The 26,274-nt window shown below is 42.5% G+C and overlaps 1 protein-coding gene and 1 long non-coding RNA gene across 9 annotated transcripts in view; one reads left to right on the forward strand and one right to left on the reverse strand.

The window, feature by feature from the left end:
• Positions 1-26,274, reverse strand: part of LOC310769239 — a 526,120-nt gene that overhangs the window by 434,101 nt on the left and 65,745 nt on the right. The gene's annotated exons all lie outside the window — the stretch shown is intronic.
• The window catches only part of SCMH1 (Scm polycomb group protein homolog 1), a 43,022-nt gene continuing 21,022 nt past the window's right edge, over positions 4,275-26,274 (forward strand). The window contains exons 1-8 of one of the 8 annotated variants that reach the window (XM_083627194.1): positions 4,278-4,691; positions 9,357-9,421; positions 12,604-12,689; positions 18,073-18,141; positions 21,620-21,690; positions 23,360-23,594; positions 24,670-24,758; positions 26,009-26,252. In XM_083627194.1, coding sequence (XP_083483320.1) covers positions 12,665-12,689; positions 18,073-18,141; positions 21,620-21,690; positions 23,360-23,594; positions 24,670-24,758; positions 26,009-26,252 — 733 coding nt within the window. In that variant the 5' untranslated portion in view covers positions 4,278-4,691; positions 9,357-9,421; positions 12,604-12,664. Of the gene's footprint in view, positions 4,692-9,356; positions 9,422-12,603; positions 12,690-18,072; positions 18,142-21,619; positions 22,865-22,928; positions 23,749-24,669; positions 24,759-26,008; positions 26,253-26,274 lie in introns of all 8 variants that reach the window. The other 7 variants (XM_083627198.1, XM_083627196.1, XM_083627195.1 and 4 more) reach the window with 7 other exon arrangements.

The raw sequence follows: 26,274 nt of genomic DNA on the forward strand, positions 1-26,274 counted from the left end.
ACCTTCTCCACATATAATCTAGCCTTTGCAAGTTTTTTTTTTAAATGTTGATTTTTTAAAAAAGAAAATACTGTGATAATTTAACAACATGGGCATGAATGTAGAAATTAACATGTTTTGAGAGTGAGAGAAAATTGCTGCACGAGGGACATCTGTGCTTGTCATTTTGAGTTTTTATGCTGCAGATTTGCTTGTTCGTAAGAGAGCAGAAAATATTATCTCCACAGAGAATTGGGACTGAACGGGGGGGGGGGGTCTAAATTCCCTTAGAAAGAATAGATGCAGTGCTTTCTTTCTTTAAAAAAAATGTTTAGGGGTACTCTCGTTTTCCTACTCATATTGAAATACTACCCCACAATGAGGCCAAACGTAGATTCACAAAATGTTTAGTGGTATGCGTGCCCCTGCGTCCCCCTAGAAAAAAGCACTTAATAGATGTAAAACTTATGCATGGCATCCCCGCTTTATTTTCCTCCCTTTCCATTTTGTTCCTTCTCCTTTTTTGCACACACACCCAGATTCCCATTCTCTGTTTTAGATCATGAGCCTTTGGACAAGGAATATTTATACAACACTATTGCCTGCCCCAAGCCCCTGAGACAGGCAGGCTGCAAATCTCAATGACTAAATATTCCCACATGGAGCACTTAGGATTTAAGATATATAAACAAAATAATTTGTTCCCTGCTGCGGAGAGATTCTTGGGAACTCTAGACATACAAAACTCTCACACACCTTTCTGAAAATTATGGCAAATTAGCACCAAAGCCAGTCTCGTGGGTCTAGAGATGTGTAACTAACTGGAGATAGCATTGGAAACGGATAGTCACACCCAGCCTCGCTCCCTCACATTTGGGTGAAATGGGATACATCCTTCCCCTCCTCTCTCTCTCTCTCTCTCTCTCTCTCTCACACACACACACACACACACACACACTCCTGGGTATTTACAGACCCTTTACAATCACAGGCACATCTGGAGGAACCGCAGCAAAGGACTCATAGCAGACATCCCAACAGTTGCTCAATGCTCTTTTCCCTCACAAGCGTCAGCCCAAACAGCAATGAGAGCTATGATTGGCACATGAAGCCTTTTTCCTTTGGACCTCTCCAGGTATGGATGTAAAAAGGCACCGTTTCCCATTCTGTCCTGTATTCATCGCATGCAGCGTCGTTTCCATTCTGCTGCGATTTGTCTTCCCACCAAAATCTATGTTGAAGTTCTCTGCGGTCTGCTCAGGACCAAAGATGGTTTTAATTTCTCCAGCTTTCCTTTCTTTGCGTATTTCCCACTACGGCATGGGCACCTAGTTCACAGATTTTGCTGAAGTCTAGTTATACAGTGGTACCTCGGATTAAGAACTTAATTCATTCTGGAGGTCCATTCTTAACCTGAAACTGTTCTTAACCTGAGGTACCACTTTAGCTAATGGGGCCTCCCACTGCCGCCGCACAATTTCTGTTCTCATCCTGAAGCAAAGTTCTTAACCTGAGGTACTATTTCTGGGTTAGCGGAGTCTGTAACCTGAAGCGTCTGTAACCCAAGGTACCACTGTATTGTTTTATGTGATACATAGTGCTTCTGAGATGTGGCCAGCTCACTCCTTCAGAATTCTTCACTGAATATCATTATTAGGCCATGCTGACTGGAATTCATTAAATTACCAAATATTCCTCAGCAGTCTCTCCCCCCCCTTCCTTATTGACCTTTCCCCATTCTTCATCCCCTTTCAAGCTACAATCCATGCACATGTACCTGGAAGCAAGTCTAATTGAACTCAATGGGACATAGCGTAAACATGCATAGAACACTGTAAATGTCTCTTCACAGCTTTCTTACTTTACAAAGATTTGTTATTTTTGCCTTCTCTTTTGAGATCAGTCTTCCAAGTAAAGTCTTCCAGTCTTCCAGTCCTTGCATATCCTTTGTCTTTCTGTTGCTTCTAATATTAAAACATTTCTTCTAATATTGAAAAGATTTATAAAATATTGCCTGCTCATTGCAACTAATCTGCATCTGTGGCATTGAGCATTTTGTTTTGACATGTTCCATATACTGTACGAATCTACTGATATTGGAAAGGGTGGGAAGACAAGGGAACATTGCAGGATGTCCTAGCCAGGAACATAATAACCTCAGCTAAATCCTTGTTGGACAATGCACCTAATCCGTTTCATGCTCATTGCATGTTACACACCAGGCACAGTTCTCTTCCTTGGCTGAATGTGTCCTTATGAATACTTTTTTTGGAAGCAGGGGACAGGGAAAACAATAGGTGACCGAACAGTCCAAACTCTTCACATTCATGCATGCTTCCTATATATAGCTGATAACTTGCAGAAAAAATAACCAGGGTGTCTAATGGGTATAAATATTGTTAGGAACTCTCTGTATTATGAATGCAACAGTTATCGTTATTGTAGGGAAGGTGGTTGAAGTGATGGCATATTGCCTCACCTGTCAAGAGACCCATGTAGGTTTTATATAGGGACACAATGTTTTAAGGACAGGAAGGATGCTACTGTGGTGGGGAGTTTATATGGAGGATAAGTAGCAGACAATGAAAGTTATATGCTGTGTAATATATCAGTTTATAACCTCCCCAATGTCATTCTTATTAATCTTATTCCACGGTGCACCAAGAACCAATGTGATCTATCTGCTCCCCCTGTCACCACCGCCAACGCCACCAAAACACATTAAGGTCCCAGTTAAGTCTTTCTAAATTCTAGGGAAATGCAGAAAGCTGTTGTTGTTGATGAAGATGATGCTGTTATTGTTGTTGTTGCTGCTGCTACTATTACAGTGGTACCTCGGGTAAAGAACTTAATTCTTTCTGGAGGTCCGTTCTTAACCTGAAACTGTTCTTAACCTGAGGTACCACTTTAGCTAATGGGGCCTCCCGCTGCCGCCGCACAATTTCTGTTCTCATCCTGAAGCAAAGCTCTTAACCCGAGGTACTACTTCCGGGTTAGCAGAGTCTGTAACCTGAAGCGTCTGTAACCTGAAGTGCCTGTAACCCTAGGTACCACTGTACTATTATTATTAACAGAGGCAAACATTTCTGATAAGGTATGTTTCCAAATTAGTACTGAATCAGCCTTGCTGATGTGATCCTAAGGAAAGGAAAGCAATAGAAAAGAATAAATGGACAGAAATCTGAAATAGCAATATTCCAAAACCAGTGGGGGACATTTTAACCTCCTGGACACTGTAACTGACCTTAAGGTGCCTATTCTGGAACAAAGGGAACTTCAAAAGGAGACAAAGTGAAACCGCCAAATTGCAATTCATCCAGACATCCAGTGAATTGAATTAAGAGGATGAATTTCCTAACACTAGTGTTGGTTCTCCAGTGCTAGAAGTCTGTGCTATCAAGAGCTATTTTTCCTTCTTCTTTAATTAACAACTTTCCTGCATTTCCTTTCCTTCTGGTCCTCACCGTTTTACCATCTCCTTTCCCCATCTGCGACTCAGGCAGGATAAGCCCATTTCTCCCTCTCACTCACGTCCCAAAATGTGTATGAATTAGAACGTCTGAAGTGCTTTCCCAGGAATGAGGAACCAGAAAATTGCTATTACTGTTACTATTGTTATTATTCATCCTAAGTTCCCAGGGCGGGTTACAACATTTAAAGCACAACAGTACAGGGGGCAGGGTATTATAGGGTTATTGCTTTTATTTTTATTTTATATACTGTTGGTCTTTTTATGTGAACCGCCCTGAGACCTCCGGGCAGAGTCGGGTTTAGGTTTGATGAGACCCTAAGCTACTGAAGGTAATAGGGCCTTTTATATGTCCAGCTGTCCCTTGTCAACAACAAATGGTCGCTGTTTTTTGTATTGAATATACAGTATACTATATGGTAATTTATCTACCTAATAGGTATGTCAAGTCATTTGCACATAATATTTACATCATAGGAGCCTAAACAACACAAAACACTGTTGCTGTATGTAGGGTTTTTTTTCCTTTATTTTTTTTGGGGGGGAGCCCAAGAGTGGGGCCCTAAACTACAGCTTGTTTAGCTTATACGTTAAATCCGGCACTGATTGGGTTATTTTTGCGTTTATTTTTATTTTATATACTGTGATCTTTTTATGTGACCCGCCCTGAGACCTCCGGGTATAGGGCGGTACATAAATTCAAACAACAACGCTGCGTTAAAAAGCGAATGCAGCTGGAAAAGCAGAATATCTGTGCGGCGCGATGGGAGGGTTGGAATTGTGTGTGTTTGTGTTGGGCCTATTTAACTGCCTCTTGTTTTGTGTGAGGCGGAGACGCGGCGGCGGCCTTTTGAGGAGGGAAACGGCACGGAGAGGCCGCGGACTGATGTTGCCGCCGCCGCCGCCGCCGGGGTTGCAGGCGAGGCTCCTCCTCATCTCGGCTGTCGTCGTCTCAGCGCTGTAAAGCAGCGGCGCTGCTCCCGCCACCCGGCGCGAGGCGGAGGCGGAGGATGTCTGGGCTCTTTCCCGCTTCCCCTGACAGGCCGGGGCTCCCCGGCTCGTCCTGAGGCGGCAGGGGGCGGCGCTGCTGGGCCGAGCGAGGCTGGGCCGGGCAGGCTCCTTCCTTCCCTCCCTCATCCCCCCCACCCCCTTCCCCACCATCACCACCTCCCTGCGCTTCGGAACATGGCGGCGGCGATAACGGTGGCGAGGGAGTGAGAGGAGGGAACCCCGGCGGCCGCAGGTGAGCAGCAGCGAAGAGGCCGCAGCGGCGGCGGCGGCGGCGCTTCCAAGCGGGGAGGCCTCCTCCTCGGCCTGGAACCTGCCAGCAGCGGGGCTTCGGAGCACGGCCTGGCTGCCCAGCGAGGGGTTGGGGAGAGGGGGGCTGTGCTCCCCGCAGCCCAGCAAAGGCCCGGGCCCTCCAGGGGCAGCCGAGCCCATCCTGGCGGAGTGACAGCGAGCGGCCCATAGCGCTGCCTGCCTCACGCATCGTGGGCCCTGACTTTTCCCCTTCCTTGGGGTGATGCCTCCTGACCCCGCGGGCCTGCTGGGTGGGGTGCAGCGTCTCCTTGTCTGGTGGGTGCTGCTCACTCGCTTTAACGGGGTGCTGCTGCTGCTGCTGTTGTTGTTGTGGCCGCTCATTGTTAGAATTATTGTTCCAAAATCCACCCCCCCCCCGTTATTACGAAGCATGCTCCTCTATTCCTTCGCCTTGCTCTCTCTTCTCCAACCCGCCCCCCCGCCATCTCTGGAGCATCCTCTGGCACACGAGTCTAATTAATTCATATGGAATTGGCTGCCATATGATGTGGCGACGGCCACTTTGTGTGTGTGGCCAAATCCATGGAGGAAGATAGATCCGGTCGATTTATCGAGGGCTGTTAGTCATGGTAAAATGGAGCCTCTGTGTTTAGAGGCAGTATACCTTTGAAATAACACGTGCTGGGGGAGGGGGGGGGGAAAGCATATAAGCGGCCAGGATAGCTGCCTTCCTGACCTGCTGAAGGCTTCCTAGAGGCATCTGGCAGGATAGTTGTTGGAAACAGCATGCATGCTGACTGCTTTTCCTTATTTAAGAAGACTGCCTTTCAAGTTGTGATCCAATGTTTTGATATCTTTCACCCATGCCCTTCCCTTCCCTTCTTTATCTCCTTTACCTGGGAATCGTCCCTTATCAGTCTTTTGGCTCTTTCAAAATAAAAGTTTACAGGAGGCTGTTAAACACACACTTTGGACTAACACCCCCCCATATACTTCTACTTTATTCCAGAATAACTCAATATTGTGTTGGGACTTGGGTGTTACCTGCACTTTTTCATTTGCTTCACTGTTTCCCCTTGATTGCTTTGAATCTGTAAAAGTGACTGAGGCTGTCACATGTGGATATGAGCTCATTTGTGGATTTTATTACCAGATTGGTTTTAATTATTGTTGTTTTGAAATGTGTTGAATTATTGATAGACGAACTTAGTCTGAACTTTTTCCATCCTCCACTATTATCCAGATGTCCTCTCTTAGCAATGTCTCACATTCAGATCCTAAACATATTGTCAGGTGGGGATGCATGTTCTGTTGGAATGAAAGAAGTTTAATATATAAAAAGTTTCTGTATGAAGTATATGGCATCAGGATAGTTTATAGAATTTAGGAAAGAGCATAGTGTATTGTGTTATGAACAAATGTGGAATATAAATATATATCATTTGGTCTCTAATGTGTTTATATATTGCTTTGGTTGTCAGTATATATCTGTCATTCTTGCAGTTTTGAAAACCAAATGCACAAATCAACTTAAGGGGATTCATCTTTCTACTTTGAGTGTAGTTCTATGTTACAAGTTACAACTTAAAAAACAAAACAAAAAAAATGGCAGACATTTTGATAAACTGCCGTATTCCCTTCTGGGAAATGGGTTCAAGTTCAAAATGAACTTTCTAAGCACATCACTAGTCAAATCTCTGAACTAAATGAGACTTGCTTTCCACAATCATTTTAGGAGTGAGGATGAATTATATTAAATGCTACCTGCAAAAAGTCCTGTACTGTACTTGTCTGCATACTGCAGTCAGTTGATAGGCTTGCTGTAGCTGTTGCTTTGATTATTGATGCTTGGTCTGTCATGGTGATTGTTCACTCATCAGTAAACTCTAGAATCTTGTCTAGCCTGTCAGAAAAGGATGTATGTAGTCTCTCCTCTAAAGGATTAAAATCTTGGCTAAACACATGTATTCAGGAAAACAAGGAGGGACCTAGCCATCTAAATGAGGCAATTTCATGTTGCTGAAATGGAAGCTATACAGATTATAGTGGCCCAGTTCGCATATTAACTGTAAGCCAAACTATGGCTTAGCAAATGCAAGCAAGCTTGTGGGTACCCAGAACAAAAATCTCATCTACTTCTATCCTCCCCAGGTCCTGCTGCTGCTGTGCTCCCCACAGCTAAGCTATGACCTGACTTAGCATTGTGTGTGAACCTAGGTTTGTCTCATTCCAAACAAACCATGTGCTGTAACCAGTGTTAGAAATTGAGATATGAAAGCTAGGAGCTGAATGGCACCTTAAACCTATGTTAAGGGTGCAACAACAGAATGTCTAGGCGTGCTCTTTTTATAACAAGAATACAAAGCTGAAAATGAATGAACTGTAGCTAAAATATTGTGTTCATTTTTCACATGGTCTAGTTCTTCCCCTGCCCACCCCCCTAATATTCTTAAGAGGGTCTCTTCTCCAGTCTTCAGAAATTAGCTGAAGGTGGGGAGGGAGAAAAAGGTCCTCCTTTCCTTCCACACTGCAGTTTTAATCTGAAATCTTATGTGCAGTACTGTGCCCAGAGCTCAGAAACTGCTTGTGCTGATGAAATTCCCTGTCGCAAAATGCGCCTAGAACAATGGGAGTTTCAAACACTGGCTGTAACCAAGGTTTGATATTAGCTTATCACTCATTGTTTTTTTGGCTCAGCATTACCTGCAAACAAGGCAAATATATTGTGTTGTTCAGTAGATTATAACTGAAATGTTAGGATATGTAACATGCTACCGAATCATCTTTTGATGTACAGATGCACAGTAGCCAATATGTGACATAGTAAAGATTGTGTTTTGGGAAACATTTGGCACAGAGTAGAAATGTAACATATGTATGTACCAACGCCCAATTTTTTAAAATATTTTTTTTAAGCTAACTAAAAAGCATCCTCAAAAGTCTGCAATTTTGTCTGGAGAATAATCACCCTTTCCCTGCTGGTAATTTTGCCACTTAAAACTGCCCCCCTCCACTGCTTTCCCCTTCCAAATTCTACATGCCTTTTTATAAGAATAAATGTACACTTGGCCTGAAGGCATGTGATGCAGCTGCCTTGTGAAGCTATGCAGGCCTGGGTCTAGGCAGTGTCTGGAAGGGAGACTGCCTGGGAACCTTATATATGCTGCATTGTGTTATATGTGGAAGAAAGGTGGGGTAATAAATAAATAAAAATGTGCAACCGTCCATTAAGAAAGAGGAAGGAAAATTGTTCTTCTAGTTTACCAGATACAGTACTATAAGAAATACTTTTAAATGAAGACCAGTTTAAGATAAGCATTAGCAAAAGCTACTTAAAGGTCCATCAACTCTAGAATAATTGTGAAATTGTCATCCCTTGGAGGTTCAAAGAAAAGCTGTGGTTTTACCTGTGGGTAATTTTTCTGAAGAAAAGTGTTTGGGCTTAAGCTTTTCTAGAATATGGAAATGTTACCCCTCTATCCGCGATACTTGGAAACTGACCAAGTTTACTTATGGCAAGAAAGTTGATTTATGCCTAGAGGCGTTGATTTTAAAATACAGTTGACTCACATCTTGCACACGTTTAACTTGCGCGATTGCAGCTTTATGTGCTTGGCAACTGGGCAGCTGAAAATGCATCCAACACAGATAGCTTAAAAACTAAAGAGCTTTTGAAATTCTCAAACTTGCTTACCAGGCTCTGGGAGACTCTTACAAGATCTTGGACAGTCCCACAAGATCTCACAAGAGCCTCCCGAATCTGCACAAGAGCTTGCCATTTGTTTCAGCTCAGTGGCAAAAAGAGGAAAGCGATGTGGCAAACAGAAGTATGGAGGAGCTCTTTGAAGGAAGGTTCCGTTGGAAAGTGCAATTGAAATATGCTTCTTGTAAAATGAAACTTTGTGTTGGTATTTTCTTGCAAATATACCATTATACATGGTATGGAAGAAGTGCATAGCGAGAACTTTTTGTTCCTTGCTCGTAACAGGAGAATTGGTAGTCAGTCACTCAATGAAATTGATTGTCAATAGGTTCAAGTGGGTAGTAACCAGGTTGGGCCAATGGAGGGGGTTGGCCCCAGTTGAAATCCTGGTTGGAATTCCATCAACCCACAATGGGAGGAAAGCTTACATTGGTACCAATGGGAGCAGATGTGAAGGTACAATTCTTTAAAAAAACTAAACTAAAAAAAACCCTCTTCTCTTGCCACAGTCCTGATTCAGCTTAGCTTCCCCGAACTGGCTGTTGGCTTGTTTCCTCTAGCAAAAGGACACACAAGGGCAAACAATAAATGTTGCATGGTGCATCTATTTTGGCCCTGTATCCTATAGTTCACAAGCCAAGTTCAAAAAATGTAAATGTATCACTTTACAATGTGCTGCCACTTGTGCCTTAGGGGTAGTTTTGCCTTTGATCTGCTGACTAGAGCAATATAGCACCACCAGAGAGTGTGTGTGTGTGTGAGAGAGAGACATTTTATCCTATGGCCACTTACAGTCCCTATGCCACTTATGGAACCCAGCCCGCAAGCTTCCCACTCTTACCCAGAAAGGGAAGCTGAAAGAAATATTAGATTGACTTGTTAAAAGCAAGGCTGTTGTAATGGTATATTTGACCATCAATTGTTTTTTGTCTTTTTGTATCATAGGAAGTGGATGTGGTTTCCTCTGTCAAGATCAGCCATTTGAGATGCTGGTGAAGGCCACCTTTCTGGTTTGTATATATCCTTATGATGGACTTTCCAGAGGTGCTTAGTGCTTTGGGAGTACCTTCTTCCTTATGTTCCTCCTCTTTGAGTTCTAGGAGGGAAAACCTATTGGCATTCTCATAACCTATTAGTGTTGTGGCCGGCACTGAAAAATTGTTTTCACTGGTGGCTTCCAAACTATGATATCAGTTGCTAAATTCAGCATAACAGATTCAGGAGATTGGCCCTTTTAAAACAAGTTGCCAAGTTCTTTCTCTTTTGGCAAGCCTTTTATAACTACAGTGTTGTTTCAGCATCACCTCTCTGTTTTTCGTCTGCAACTTTTATAATGCCCCACTACTATTCTGTAATTTTAAAAGTTACTTGTTTTTCTTTATTTGTAACCTGCATTGAGAACAACTGTTGAAAAATGGCTCCATAATCTCCATACTCAGAGTGAGAATTTCCACAATTGTCATTTTATTGTTCTTGTTTGATAAGGGAACATGGGGAAACACTTTTCTTCATCTCAGAACAAGGCAAAGTTGTAAGACCTGTTCTCACAGGATATTTATAACTGTGCAACAGTATATGCAGGAGAGGCAGTATATCAACTTTAGAACTTAGTGACTTTTAACTCTCTTAATTATTTCTACACTATTACTGAAAATGGTCAGTGATCATGGTGCCTGTTAGACATCAGAAATATAAATTCGCACAAACCCTCTGAGGTTACTCCCTCTACTTTGCTAAAGTTGGCACTTCTACATTCACCCAAAATGTTGGCTCCTGCTCTAGTTTGCTCTTGCATCTACAGCAGCAAAGCAGTCCAGAATCCTTTCATGCTGTGGTTTTTCTGGCATGTCACTGTAACCATGCAAGTATATGTGGCTGTTAGCTCTTCTCCCATTCAAAAATACAGTCTGTTCTATGGTTGGAACATCTGACACTGTGCCAGATACTACAAGAGACTCCCACTCCTTTGTGATAACGCTATCTGAGGAACTACTCTGGTTTATAAATTGCTGGAAATGTTTGCTGCTCTCCTGTTGAACATGCTGAGAGCATAGTGTAGCGTTTTTCCCAGAGTGTTAATGATGCCTTCAGTGTTTAGAAGGATGTAAATAAATGTTTGGGGAGGTGGGGGTTAAAGAGTTGATCCTGTGAGTACACATACCAATTGCTGATGTAGGAAACCAGTTCTCTTAGAAGCTTCTTAGTCCTATGATTTATGCTTGGTCTCTCACAGTATATTCCGTGACATTAAAGATAAGACTTTTAGAGACAAGCCAAGAACTTCCTTCATATGCCTTGTAATCGTCTTCAGCTGACTTACAGGTCTAGGATTCTTCTTTTGCCTGTATATTCAGAAATGTCTCCCCTTTTTGCAGTAGCTTAGGCCTATCTCCTGCCATCTCCTGCTTAGCAGGCTTGGCTCCAGCTTGAAGAACACGCAGCCAGGTGACTTCTCAGTAGACAGGGAACTTATGCTCCCTGGTCACTGCCTCCTGGCATTCCTGTTAGCTCAGATCCTTTCTGGGCTGACTGCCAGAAGGTCTTTGCCCTGTTCTGCCCTTCCAGTATCCCCTGCTGTTTTGCTCTTTTAAGAGGAGGCCAGTAGCCAGAAAGTAGGCTCCATGTGCATGGATGTTTTTCAGCTCAGAAGAGCTTACTGGAAGGTAAATATTCCCTGCAGTAAAGATGGGTTGCCTGCAATATAGAGGGGTGTTTACTATGGGACTTGGTCTCTATGTACACATTCTGCTTATTTTTTGGAAAAACTGTAAGAACACTTGAGGAAGGTGATGTGGGGCAGGGGTGTTTTGGCCAAAGGCTAGAATCAGGAGTAGTTTTTGAGAGCGGTAACACTTTCTATATTATATCCACACTATAGTTATCTCATGGTTACCTCTTGCAAAGCAGGTTTTTCAAACAACACAAAAGTAAAATGATTGCACATGTTTAAGTTGCAAGCCATCTTTCAAATCATTTTCATCTCTTGCAGGGGGGAAACAACTGTTTCCCTGCCACAATTAATTTTAATTTAGTACAAGATAACTTTACGATTAGTTAGCATTCTGTTCATTTTAATTTTAAAAAATTGGCGGTTCCACACTAGGACCTTGCCTGGGATGGGAGTAAGTCCTCTGGGACTTAGCATGACTTTTATTTCTGAATAAATTAGCACAGCAGCAGGTTGTAAATATCTCTAACAAAGATCAACTGAGTGGGCACAAAAATATTTTGTGTAATAAAACCCAAATGGCTGGTGACTGTAATTGTGCTAGCTTTATTTATTTTGTTCTCCTAATTATTGTAACTATCAGGTTTGTTTGCTTCTTAAACAAAGGTCAAGAGCAAAACCTTTTTTGGGGTCAAATATAAAAAAGCAGACATAGGATGTTCTTCTGAATTTATTATGCTATCAATTATACCTGTAAACTTAAAGTTTGATGTTTATGGTGAAAGCAGTTGTTGAACTCATTAGTGAGTTGGTCCCTTGACTGTTTCATAAAGTTGTCAGTTTATTTTTATTACACACCTTGAAGTCTCACTGGAAATCATGCAAATCTCAACTTTTTGTTGCAAAGCTGCATTTCTGGCACTCATAACTTGAAAGCATTATTGCAATGAACTCAACTCTTAGAAAAAGAGGGAGTTACAGTATATTACAATAATGATTTATTTTTAACAGAATAAATTATTTTTAAGTTGGCCACAATATTTTTGAGATATGCGTTGGTTAGAAAACATAATCACTCTTGATATGCCATCCCCCTCTTCTAACTAAAAGGAGCCTTGTGGTTTCCCCCAGGCCAAAGGACCTGGGGTAAAACGGCTATCTGCAGTCTCCACTTTCTAGATCCATCTGTCCCAATACGAATGGAACCAATGAAGAGTGGTGTTGCGTGTTCCCATCAAAGCCAGGAAACCCAGAAGGGTACCATGGCTGATGGTATCAAAAGATCTCAAAGTATAGTAGAGTAGCAGTTCTCTATCCATCTCTTGGCACAGATAATCCATTAGGATAACCTTCGCACTTTCTGTTCCAAAACCAGGCCTGAAAGCAGACTATAATAGATCCAAATCAGGTTAATTTAGGAAATCATGGAGCTGAGGTTTCTTATTTTCCTGTATACTGGTTGCAAAAATATCATGAAGTTCCTAAGAGGCTGTAATATTTCATCTCTTTCCCCCCCCCCCCCAGATAAATTCAGATTAGAGAAGCGGAGCCAGTTCCAGGGTGAGGACCTGTAAGAGGCAATATAATGCGGAAACCAAGCCCTCAGAAAGGTAAGCAGTAATCCTCAAACAAGGAAAGCCCATGTAACTGGAGCCAGAGATGAAAGCTACAGATGCTTTTTCAACCATCTGGACAAGCAAAATTATGGACAATATTTGGAAACCAGGTCCATAAAACTACCTCAGATTTCTGTGGAGAAATAAAATTAACAGACATGCATATCCCATTTTGTTTTCTTCTTTCACACCAACAGATCTGTACATAAATTCATCCTTTTTCTTTTGTGAGTGTGTTCAGGGCTGCTTCAGACCAGACAAAATTTATTACACCGTGATTCATTATGCAAGATGAATGCATGTATATGTCTCAGTGCAGTGGGGCCCACTCTGAAGTAAATCTCCAAGGGATTTTCAACTTTATTGTGAAAGACAATATGTAATATGGGATATGTAACAAATGTCTATCTTCCCAAAGAATATTCACAGCATAGGCTGGGCAGATCTCATTGTCAAAAGCCTTATTTCTACATTTATAATGGAGCATTTCATTCAGATGTTAGCACAACCTCTCAGCCATCTTTGTCATCCCAGTGTGATGAGTTGTTTTTCTTCAGATGCGTACAGATGTCTTCAAAACCAAACTTTTGTACATGATGATAAACAAGTACGACACAGTTTGGCAACCTGACATTAGGAGCTGGGGATGGATGCACAAAGAACTATCATTACACTGAGACTTAAGTTGTAATCATTCATCTTGTTTTTATTATTGCTTGTAAGCCGCTCTAAGCCCGGCCTTGGCTGGGGAGGGCGGGGTATAAATAAAAAATTATTATTATTATTACTTGAGTAGTACACAGCTGAAGGGGAAATGTTACCTTGAATTCTTACTGAACTTTTTGGACTTTTCATTTTCATTATTTGAATAGTTCTTTTGAGCTGCAAATGGAGCAGTTCTTAGTGAGCAAGTAGTGTGCACACAGCATATAGCCCCTTCCAAGATTGAGGTGTGTATGGCGTGAGTGGGGAACCTTTGTAGCTTCATGGGCCAAATCCTTACCAGGATCACCCTGGTGGACCAAATTTGGCAAGTGGATAGGGCCTCCCACTTGTCAGCCACCTGACATCATGTGTAAGGTACTTGAAGCTGGGACCTCAAAGCGCCTCGCAAAGTGCTACTAAAGGGGAGGGTTTCTTACCTCATCTTAGCCAGGGGTTGAATGGAATCCCTTGCTAAAACAATGATAGAAAAAGTCTCAATTTCAGCATGGGATCCTGATGCGCACCTGTTGCTGAATCAGATAAGGGGGGGCCCCTCAGAATCTCCCATTAAAGGGTGAGTGTTCCCTTCATTTTAGCATGGGATCCCATGAAAGTTTGCATGGAAACCTTTGCAAAAATAATGAGGAGAAACTCTTAGCAGGGGATTGCAATGCCAACCCCTTCCTGAATCAGGTAGGATTTAACCTCCTCATCAACTAATGAGCAGGCTTAAAATCTGCTCAGATTGGATACACAGTGTTGGGAACAGGGACACCCTGCTAGCACAGGATTTAACCCCACCCTGGTGCCTATCAGGTGACCACATTAGTGATGGCAGTGGTGGGTGAGTGCGATTTGAGTAAAAAAGCGTTTCGGGACAACTTGTACTCCCTGGAGAGGACTCAGTCTTTTGTAAACATACTCCCATAGACCTCAGAAGCACTTAATGAACAATTTTAATCCTGATTGTGGGACAGAGCAGGGGATTAACTAGCACATCCTTGGCATGGGTGGAAGGTGGAGGCACTACTTTCTGATTTTCTGATCCACAGCTGTTGGCACCCCACCTTTCAATACTCCCTTTCCGCTGGCTGCCTCTTGCAGGAGAATACCTGGCAGTAGCTTGCCATCTGAGTGGGCAAGTTGGGTCTGCACTGTGGCTGAGCTCCCTCTTCAGCACCACCACCCCCAGCAAACCCCAGTGTCACTCCTCCTCTCCAGTGGAGACTTAACAGAGGAGAGACTATGCAGTATCCTCATCCACCCCATTCAACACCAGGAGGGTTTGGATTGCACTGCTCACTGGTATATATCTAAGGAAGTAATGGCTTGGTCAAGCTTAAGTTGGACAGGGGTCTGCCTTCTATGTTTATTTTGTATGCTGCCTTGGCCACTGACGTTGCAATGTAGTTGTAGCTGATACTGCACTTAGTTTGACTATGTTGCTTCGTGATAGGAAGTGTTTTGGCTTCCATCAGCATAGACTCCACTTTTCTGCACACACAAATGAACTTTCTGCCCATAATTACTTTTTAAGGGAGCCTAGCTTGCCATTCTGTTTACAGCTAGGCCAGCTGAAGGAAGCTCTTCTGAGCCTGTGTTGCTGCTTTGGCACCATCTGCTTATACTCCCAGCATGGTGCAAGCCGGTGCTGTGTTGGCAGATGCATCCTTCCCTTTAATGAGGCATGAAACCAACAACCAGCCTACCTCATGGCACTTTTCTCTAGTGACTATAATATTTTCTCCGACTGCAAGGCAAATCGTGATTGTGTCTGTGGCATATGCATTTAAGGCAGATTTTTCTTTGCAGCTGAATTAGCCTTTTTCTCCCTGACTCTGAGCAGTTGACTAGCAATTTTGACATAAAGGAGAGAAGGAAAGAAATCCAGCTAAGAAGGTCGTATCTGGTTCTGCTTTCTATTCATATATGCCATACAAAGTGCAAGGGTTGTTCCAGGCAATTCCTTGTCTGATTTACAGTGCTGCTACTCCTTCTTTCTCCGCCACCCCACTTCTTTCAAATTGTTTTTGCACCTCTAGTTGTTCATCTTGCAGAAGTTAGTCCCTCTCTAGCACCACTTGTCCTTTTAATAGTGTGAAAGTAAATGGAGGAAAACAGAAGCCCATGTGAGCATGCTGAGAGGCAGCTGGAGAACTTGATAATAGTGATGCTGGTTGATTAGTCTGCAGCGTGGTTGTCTGGTCTTTGATTTCAGCCTTCTGTTCAGCTGATTATTTTCTTCATGGAATCTGTATCCTCCAGCCACTGCTACCGTTGTGACCTCTGGTTATGAATATTATGCAATATGCTTCAAAAGCAGCACCTGTGCTTTTAGCCAGGCCGTTTCCTATCAGTGCAATTGGCTTTCTAGAAAGCAGTTGAAGGTGTATTTGTTTTCTGTAATGGAACTATTTTAGCAGTAGCTGTCGTACACTTCCTGAGTGTCTTTAGCTCCCTGTTTTTCTCCTTTTTTTCATCTACTGGACCCTAACAAAGCTTTGTCTATATAAAAATTTGATGAAAAATTAGATTCCACTCTCTAAGGAATCCTAGAGAGTGTTTAGCAATCCTATTTGTGTTTACTCTGAAGTAAGTCCTATTGACTTAAGAGCGAGGAGATGGAACAACAAGTATCATTAAGGCATGTTTATGTAAATATTTATTTATATGCATTTTTAATAATTATGGCCCCTGGCCCCACAACTTACAATTCTACCATATAAATATCAGAATCACTTTTGAATTATTTCTTGTTACTTTAGAAAAGGAACTTCTCCCCACAACCCTTTGGGCCAAAACAAATGTTGTTTGCCATTATGCGGTTTATTTATATATTTATTACATTCATATACCACCGTTATCTTCCAAAGATCTCAAAGTGATGTACATAGTTATCCTGCACCCCATTTCATCCTCACAACAACTCTGTGAGGTAGGTTAGGCTAAGAGATGGTGACTAGCCCAAGGTCACCCAGTGAGCTTCATGGCTGAGTGGGGATTTGAACCCTGGTCTCCCAGGTTGACTTTTATTTCTTTAAAAAACAGCTAGTGTGGTTAGAGAGTGAGCTGGTTTGGGAACATGGCATGGGAGGAGGGGCTAAGTTATTGTCCCTGACATGGTCTGATAGTAATTGCCTTCCCCACTATACCTGCTGTTCATAGTGGGAGGAAAACATCCATTGGTGCCAATAGCAGACCTGGTGGGGTTAGTCCCCCCAGCCGCCCCCGCCCCCCACTACTTGTTGAAGAAAAATCAGCTTCACAAGGGAATATCATATGACAAATATTGCTTCCACTTTGGCCCTCATTTACTGCTAAGTGCAGGAGTGCGGAACCTTAACCCAGGGGCCCATTGCAGTTTCTAGGCCTGTCTCTGTTTGGCCCTTGGGACTTTTCCCAGGCCGCACACTCTCCCACAGGTCACACCCTCCTTGAATGCCTTTGCTGGTTGGAATCTGTCCTTGAATTGTGATAACTCCTCTTGCTTGCCTGGAAGAAGGATGGAGGGGTGTGTATTTGTGTAGAAATCTCTGACTTTTGTATGGCTGGAATGTAACCCTAAAAGTCCCATCCATTGCTCTGCTCATTATTGCATCTGACCCCAAACGCCACTGGTATGCGGCACTCAGAAGGTTGCCCATGAAAGAATGTGGCGCTCAGGCTCAGATAAAAGCGGGGAATGAAAATAACTTGATAGTGCTATTCACTAATGTGCGCTGTATATTTTGTATTAACAAGGTTGGAGGATATGTGATGTAAATCATAATAAATGTGGTAGTCTTTAAGGTGTCTCAACTGTTTATAAGGAAAACAGTTGAAATAGAAGCTGTTTTTCCAATTTTATCCCCCCCCCATTTCCCCTGATTTTGCACCTGCATTACTAGCATTTCAATCACTTTTTCATGTTTCTAGATGACAGTCAGTTTCCACAACTCTCCTGGCAATCCAGTTTGCTATTTGGCTCACAATGAAACTTCTGTTAATGTTTCAGCATCTTCATCAAGTGCTCAGAAGTTTGTGTTGGCTATATTGATTGATCAAGGCCTCACTTGTGATTTTGTTGTTGTCCCCCATGATAAATTACTTAAGTCTCCTGGGCCCCAAAATTCTCTTAATTCTCTTCTCTCCCCACCCCCTGACACACCACTCTCCTATTTCTGTGTGAATTACCAGAGGCTGCACAGGGAGGAGGAGTGTAGGGTTACAAACTAGATACAGCAAGGTGGCATCCTGTTTTCATCAGCTTGCATCCTGTCACATCAGAAGGATTGTGACTTGGCCATTTGGACATGGGCATGGAGCTTTTTCTTCAGTTCTCAGCAGTGTCTTTACTGTGTTTTGCAGCTGGCAGGGATCAGACAAATAAGCAGAGACTAAGGAAAATAAATTTTCCCACTGACTGTTGTGACCTTTGTGGAAAAGGGCAGATCTCCTAATTTGAGGTTGGCCTCTGAAACTCAATATTTTAAACATCTCATTATATGTTAGCATGCAGTTGGTTTCATTTTACTTCTAGCATAATTAGTTTGAAGGGAATTTTGGTCCAAACAGTGACACTTATACATTGAAGGGTTGCAGTTGACCAAGAAACAGTAGGCAACATGGAGCATAATTTCTTGCTGATGAAGGAAAAGCTCTTTGTGAGGTTATTCTCTCTCTTTGGTCTTAGCAATAGACTGGAAAGATGGCAAAAAGCACAAGTATGGGCGCCTGTCAGAACCTCCGTCTCAGTACCAAGGTATGAATCAGATCCACATTCTTTTCTGTTCCCCTTTGTTAGAAGAGCAGCTAGTGAGTTTTCTACTGACCACAAAAGAGAAGGAATATAGAGAAGGTAATATAAACTTTGAATGGGCCATGTGAACATGTGACGCTGTCATATATTGAGTCAGATCATTGGTCTTTCTGGCCTCAAGGTCTCAGGCAGCGCTCTTCCCTAAACCATTTTCCCGAAATCTTTTAAATAGAGATGCCAAGGATTCAGTCAGAGCAAATACCCAGCCAGTGAGCTATTACTCCTAAATCAATCCAAGTTGAAGGAGGGATATCAGCTTTTTAGTCCTAAAGAGCTTTGCACAGAGCAGCTGCTTCTATTTGATAATTCTGTATCTGTTTGCATCTTCTTTATTAGCATACCTGATTATGCTGTAATTGCAGTGGAGCCCTTCTCTGCAAATAGTTTGTGAAAATGCATAGTATTCATGCAGCACAGGTACATAGGACTGGTTCACGCATACATGTATGTCTCTGGTTGACTTGGAACTGAACATACAGAGTAACTCCATCAAGAAGCAGTGTGTCTGAAGTGATACAAAATATTTCAGACTTGATGGATTTAGGATAGCTTGTTCACATGTGGAGGTCTCCATTTGATGTTGCAGTTATCATGTGGAACATGGCATATCTGAACCAGCCTAAAGAGGGGTTTTCTTTGGTTGCTCCGCAACAACATGGAATCTTGCTGTCCAAGATCATCATCAATGTCTGGCATCCAAGGCATTGAAACACACACAGTTCAAAACCTAGATTTCAGTGAATATCAGCAGCGGAATCCCTCAGTGACAAAAGGCTAACTTGTGGCTAACTTTGAACACACAGACAAGTCAAAGAGCTCCTAATTAATTTGCTGGTTATCGTGGCTTCACTCTGCTTTGTCCAAAGGCAGTAGTTCTGTCACGGTGGGACCTTTTTCAGTATAATCACTGTGGTGTGTTTCTGCTACCACTGTACCTCTGCATGCATGCTGCCTTTCTGTATAAATGTGATTAAACTTAATGAGTTACACTTCAGTGTTTCTGTGCTCAAACTCCTATGAGGATTCACAATCTTTCAATCCCATGCAAGAGCATGATATGGCCTACAGCTTATGCAGAATGTGTGGCTTCTGAGGAAATAAAGGCAGCATCAAAAAACATCAACTGACAGGAATAAAAGCACCAACAAAAATCAGTTTAAAGCTACCAGGTGAACAGGCCTAGAGACCACATGATTAGCAAGTTAAAATGGCTGCACCAGCCGTGCTAATTTTCCTAATTGGCTTTGCCAGTGTACCATCCCACTGCCATGATAAAGAATTAGTATTTTGTTCCTTTATTTCTCTGGTAATTATCAACAGAGGGGATTGTTATTGCCTGGTGAAAATCTAGTTTGCCTGAATGAGTTATAATATGAGTTTTAAATTGCCTCAAATCTAGGTGCTTTCCAAAAATTAAAAGCACGAGTCATCCTCTGCCTGCAGTCTTACAATCTCTTGAGATAAGAAGGGTGATAAATAAGGCAGAAAAAATGGAGGGAAATCACTAGCTTATCTTGTACAGGCAATCTTTTTGGCTAGCAACTCACAGTTAATGCCAACCTGGGACACTCTTGGATCAGTGAATAACAGAGTAAAGTTTAGCAAATGCAAACCCATTATCACTGAGTGGGGAAGAAAGCCCTTGACTTTTTAAAAATCAAATTAGTTGGTTAGCAGGTGATTTGAAAGACCTCTGCCTGAGATCCCAGGGAACTGTTGCCAGGCAGAGTAGACAATACTGGACTATATAGATCAGGGGTTGTCAACCAGGTCCCTACCGCCCACTAGTGGGTGTTTCAGGATTCTAGGTGGGCAGTAGGGAGTTCTACGGTACAAACTGAATCCTTCCATCAAGCACTCATCTCATAGTATGCCACCCTCCATGTGGCTCAGTGTGAACAAGTCCTTAGGAAAAAGGGGACTTATACAAAATAAGATGGACAGTTTATCAAAATACCATGAGGCTACCGCATGAAACAAAATAGCATTCTGCTAATTGTTTAGTGGGCTAAAACAGGTTTTCTGCATTGTAAAGACATGTTCTAGTTGTACTGTGGTGCTCCATGCCAGAGATGGGCCATTACTAAATGTAAAAAAGTAAAAGGGATTTGTTTCTTTGGTTTCTTTACCTAGGAATTGCTGGCAGGTGAAATGTGGGCATAATCTGTCTACAGTAGTGTGGCATGTGCAAGCAGTTTAAAAAGCTATTATGCCACTTGCAGGCCAGTTACTGTGTAAGATACACAGATAAAGGCTGCAATCTTGAATGCTCTCTCTTGAAAGATAGGGCCCTAAATTGGTAGACTTCGCTTTTTACAAAATATGTTTAGGATTGCATGTAAGAATCCTAGCATTTAAAATAAAAAAGAAAGGATCTCGCTACGACTCTGTACTATATTTGTTCTGTTACATCTGAATAACCAAGAAGACATCTGTTTTCATTGTACTGGGCAATAAAAAGGGAAGACTTTAGAGAGGTGCCGCTCAAACTAGCAGCTAGTTGTGTGTGTCAAGTTCCCTCCCTCTCAATCCTTAACATCTAGTTGCTGTGTTCACTGTTCTGACATCTGTGTGGCATTCATTTCTTTGACACTGGCTGCAGCAGCCAATGATATATGGAGGTTGTTCGAATGATGCCAGGGCCCTGAGTAAGTTATGAACAATTTGGACTTCACATTAAAAAGTGGAAAAGGGAAGGAATTTGACCGTGGCTGCTATTTTGGACTGGAGTTTCCTGTTCCTTGTAACATGTAGCTGTGGCCTCTCCAGCTTGGCTGACTGACTTTGTCAGCTACTAAGTGTATGAGTCATCTTGAGGTCTCTTTGGCTTCTTAAGGCATGGAGAAAACCTTAAGAATGTTGAGAGAATAATGTAAAAGTGCTGCATGCAGTTCTACAACTGAAGCAAATGAACCATACTGTATGTCAGCTGCTGTGTGTGCCTGTGGGAGATGGAGCAAGATATAACTGGTATTCAACTTGGGGGATTGAAACCCACTAGTGGGTTGTGTCCTGATCCAAGCTAGGTCACAACAGGAGTGCTAGCGCCATGCAAATATATGGTAAAAGATGCTTGTTTGAGTTAAAAGTGCGTCCTGGGTCTGAAAAGCTTGAAGATACCTGCAATACATGAATAGATACATAGACTAGGATTCAGGTACAAAGCTTTTGTGGTTGGCTTTAGACTTAATTTAAGTTTCTCTACCACAATTGGTAATTCTGTACTCTCAGCCCAAACAATTCATTGTGATCATTTGAACTTGAAATTGTTATCATTGTGCAATTCATTTTGATCAGCTCCTCTGCTTAATAGCTAATACATTTATAGGTATTTCATTAAGGTTCTTATAAAGACTGGTCATTTTCCAGAATTATTCTCAAAAGTTCCATTGCAGTCTTTTTTTTCTTCTCCTTCACACAGGTCACTTTGCCTGGGATAGATACTTGAAAGAGACATGCTCCATCCCTGCTCCTGCCCATTGCTTCAAGCAGGTAATGGAGCATTCCATGTTGTAAAAGAGTTGGGATGAAGGGGTCAGCTTCTAGACAGCTCATGGACAAGTGTGGAATAAACTCCTGTGCCTTCTCTTTGTGGGGGAAGAGCAACCGATGCAGGTACCCGGTTGTAAAATATATAACAGAACAGAGCTTTTTAAATAAAGGTGCAGTCACATGACGTTTAAGGTTGGTGAAAGGCTCAGGAACCTTTGTTCACAGGTAGGTTTGAACAGGAACATTAGATTTCTCCCTGCTTGGACTATGTATGTATCTGGATCATTGCATGTGCTGATATTAGTTTCCTTTAGGTCTAAAGTTAAAATAAACGTTTGTTGTAGTTCCTTGAGTTATGAGATGATTGTTTGGGCATCATCTTTGGCTACAATTTTAAAATGCTTTCTAATGAAAGTGTCGGCCTTATAGGTGAAGCCTAGACAAAAATACTTGAATTTTGAAGGTAGCATAGTGCCTGGGTTTGATTTACTAGCAAATTGAGTTGGTAGGAAATGGAGGTCCAAGAGTACAGTAGGACTCCAAGCCAAGTTTTAAGTATTGTTGAAAGCAGACTATCCCAGGTTTGATCCTTGACATGTCCAATTAAATTGGATTAATTTGGAGATAATTTGAAAGAACTCGTGTCTGATAGCCAGATGCGTCAGCTTGCCCACGCGATTTAGGGGGCTGGCGATGTGCTGACACCACTAGTGTTTGAGGTGCTGATGTGCTGTGCGCACACCACACAGCTTGCGCAAGTGATGCAAAATACTGATGGGACCCAGCCCCCTCCTTGAAAATTTCAGGGGGACCTTGTCCCATCTGCCCCTTCTAGATGTTGATAGCCCCAAAAAACAACCAAAGAACCTTTTGGCACCTTAACAGCCAACAATTTTTATTATGGCATAAGATTTTGTGGACTGAAGCCCACTTTGTCAGGTGCAAGATGAAAAGCTGCTGCCAGTCAAAGTAAGCAATAGTGGGCTAGATGGACTCAGAAAAGTCAGCGTCCAATGAACCCAAGAGTGCCTGATCAAGGAGATAAGCATAGTGCTGTGATGTGCAAGCTCAGGGTTAAGCACCATTAACAACGCATGACAGGTTGGCTTGAGCTCATTTAGATTTTTTAATAGACATAAACTTCTTAATCAAAAGGTTCTCTAAGCAATGTACTGTACATAAAACAATATAAAGCAATTATCAACAATCCACAGATAAAATCAACAAAATTTTAATAGAAAATATTAAATTATAAGTGGATAGACTTGTTTAACTAAAAAGGGTTTTAGCAGGCATCTTGAACAGTATGGCAAAGGTGCCTGCCTAATGTTAATTCTGAAATATAGGTGCTGCCACAGAGAAGGCTTTCCATTTCTCTTGAAAGACACCGGTGTTTTATTTCAAAAGCAAAAATAACGGGAAAAGAAGAGAATTTTTGGGTTTAGTGGCTGTAAGTGAACGTTTTGGAGGAGAATTTTTACCATGTTGATGACTGAATTTCTTTCACTTGTTCCTCACCCTTGTTTCTCTTTCATTGCCTACTGTGACATCCAGTTCTAATATGCTCTTGGCATTCAGGTGCTGGGAACAATTCAGGGAATAAGGAGGAGGTTTGGGAGGGAAGAAAAATGTATCACTCAAGTCACGCTGAAAGCCTTGTTCTCCTCAGTCGTACACCCCACCTTCCAATGAATTCAAGATCAGCATGAAGCTAGAAGCCCAGGACCCCAGGAACACCACTTCCACTTGTATTGCTACTGTGGTGGGATTGACAGGTGCCCGTCTCCGATTGCGCCTGGATGGCAGTGATAATAAGAATGACTTCTGGCGTCTGGTGGATTCTGCAGAAATCCAGCCTATTGGCAACTGTGAAAAGAATGGAGGGATGTTGCAGCCTCCTTTAGGTGAGTTGAAACCTTGTTTGCCCCAAGGGCTACATTTATGCCATAATCATGTCTTCTAGATTCCAAGTGATCAAAAGAGCTTTGGAATTGCAGTAAACAGCGACATGACATCTGAATATATGAAGTGCTCTGGAGAAGGGAGGCTTACTTAGAGGTATCTACTGTGTGCTCCACTCATGTTTCTTCCCTGCCTGGTTTCCTCTAGGCCATGGGTAGACAAACTAAGGCCTGGGGGCCGGATCCGGCCCAATCACCTTCTAAATCTGGCCCACGGACGGTCCGGGAATCAGCGTGTTTGCGTCCTTTTATTTAAGATGCATCTCTGGGTTATTTGTGGGGCCTGCCTGGTGTTTTTACATGAGTAGAATGTGTGCTTTTATTTAAAATGCATCTCTGGGTTATTTGTGGGGCATAGGAATTCGTTCATTTCCCCCCCAAAAAATATAGTCCAGCCCCCCGCCCAAAGGTCTGAGGGACAGTGGATCAGCCTCCTGCTGAAAAAGTTTGCTCACCCCTGCTCTAGGCACTTGTTACTGACCACAGGTAGCCATGCTAGTGGCTCTGCATCTCTGAATTAAGAGCAGATTTAAATATGCAGAAGGACCCGTAATACACTCTTCTGTACAAGTGTGCCTGAGGCTGTACAGGGCAGATCACTTGCTTTACTGTAGTTCACTGTTAAAAGTGACACAGCTGAAGTTTTCAGGAAAGTTCTTCTAATTTCCTAGCAGAATGGGTCCACAATGGATTACAATAAGAGGGTTGTGTTAGCTGTGATGTCATGATTAAGCCCACTATAAAAGACCAGTTCACATTCTTAAAATACTATTGCATTTATTTCCAAGTTCTGCTTATGTTACCTATTAGAAAATCTTGGTGTACTCAAGTAGTTGCATCAACAAAAAATCCAGCCAATAGTATGGTGCAAACTAAGCTTCCTTAGAGAAATATTCCTTGATTTTCAGTACATTTGCTAAATGTTATGATGAAGACATCGGTACCTTCATGATGGAAGGATGGCAGAACTGAAAGCTGCTGCTACGCTTTTTATGGCCTCCACCTCTATTTGTTGCAGGGTTTCGACTGAATGCTTCTTCTTGGCCCATGTTTCTCCTGAAGACTCTGAATGGAGCAGAAATGGCACCTGTTAGGATTTTCCACAAGGTATGGCCATCATCTTTCCCTGTTCTGAAGACAATGTAGCTGCCTTTGATGTGCTTATGAGTTTGGTTCTCCATTTGCCTGGAAGGAGTGGGGGTTGAGGCTTTGTTCCACTCCTCCTCATTAACAGTACTCCTGTTCAGAGAATATAGATAGCAAGACCCTAAGTTTCTGAAAGAATGGAAGCGAATGTCCCTAAGTTTGATGTGGCGGTGTCATGGATGGCACACTTAATAACTTTACAGGTGGGGGAGGGGGGGTATGTTGGCCAAAGAGGTAAGTCACAGAAGGATTGGGTCTAGTCAGAAGGCAAAGTGGGATCGGTTTCGGGGCAGGAGCAAGATGGGATAAGAACAATATGAACATGAGCACAGATGGAAAGTAGGGATGTGAAAAGGCAAGATTGAAAATTATATTTGTGGAGAGTAAAAGGGAGAAAATAATTCAGCAAAAGGTTGGCAGCAGGGCATCACAAAGTATGCCAGAGGACCAAGGTTTGACAGGATGGTGTAGGGGGCCAGAACTCTCAATGTCCCCATTTAGACATAACATTGAACTCTAGTTGTTTTTATACTGGGTGTAATCTTTCCCTGGTTACTGTAATGCAGGGGTGGTAAATATGTTGCATTCTAGAAGTTATTGGGGATCCCATATCTTTCCCAGCTAGCATGACCAGTGGTCAGGGATGTTAGGAGTTGTAGTACAGCAATATCTGGAGGACCTCAGGTTCCAGTGAACCAGGTTAGTGTGTGATGCACAGAGTGCTACTCCTGCTACTACACTGTACTATGTGCTTCCCCTCTCCCAGTAGTGTTCCATACAGCTCTCCTTTGTTATCCTTAACCAACCCTTCATCAGGGCAATTTGACTTGGACTTAGGAAAGACAAGTGTATGAACTGCAGTTAGCAACTTCCTGGATTAAGCTCCCAGTTTGAGAAGCTAGGTTGACAGCAGAAAATGAATGAAGGTACTGTTGTTTGAACGTAGAATTTAACCTGGTTTAAGAAAAATAAGCCAAAGTTTAACATTGCATCTGAACTTGGCCTGTGATGCAATTTAAGTTCTGTAAATCAGCCCACCAGTAACCTTTATCTAATTCCTTGTGCAGCAGCTGCTGGGAAACAAGGGCTAATGAGTGCACTGCTAAGTCAGCAGAATAGGTCTGTAAAGTGAGCCGTGTGTGTACATGCACACGTATGCGTATTAATTGAGTTGTGTCTGATCCTTTTTTCATGTCCCTTCCCCCTCCTAGGAGCCACCATCTCCATCCCAGAATTTCTTTAAGATGGGAATGAAACTGGAGGCTGTAGATAGGAAAAACCCACATTTCATCTGCCCTGCCACCATTGGTGAGGTGCGGGGTTCTGAGGTCCTCATCACTTTTGATGGTTGGAGGGGAGCCTTTGATTACTGGTGCCGTTACGATTCTCGCGACATCTTTCCAGTTGGTTGGTGTTCACTGACCGGTGACAACTTGCAGCCCCCTGGAACGAAAGGTAAGAGTCCTATCAAAGCATT

Source organism: Podarcis filfolensis (genome assembly GCF_964270895.1).
Source record: "Podarcis filfolensis genome assembly, chromosome: 8".
Lineage (NCBI taxonomy): Eukaryota > Metazoa > Chordata > Lepidosauria > Squamata > Lacertidae > Podarcis > Podarcis filfolensis.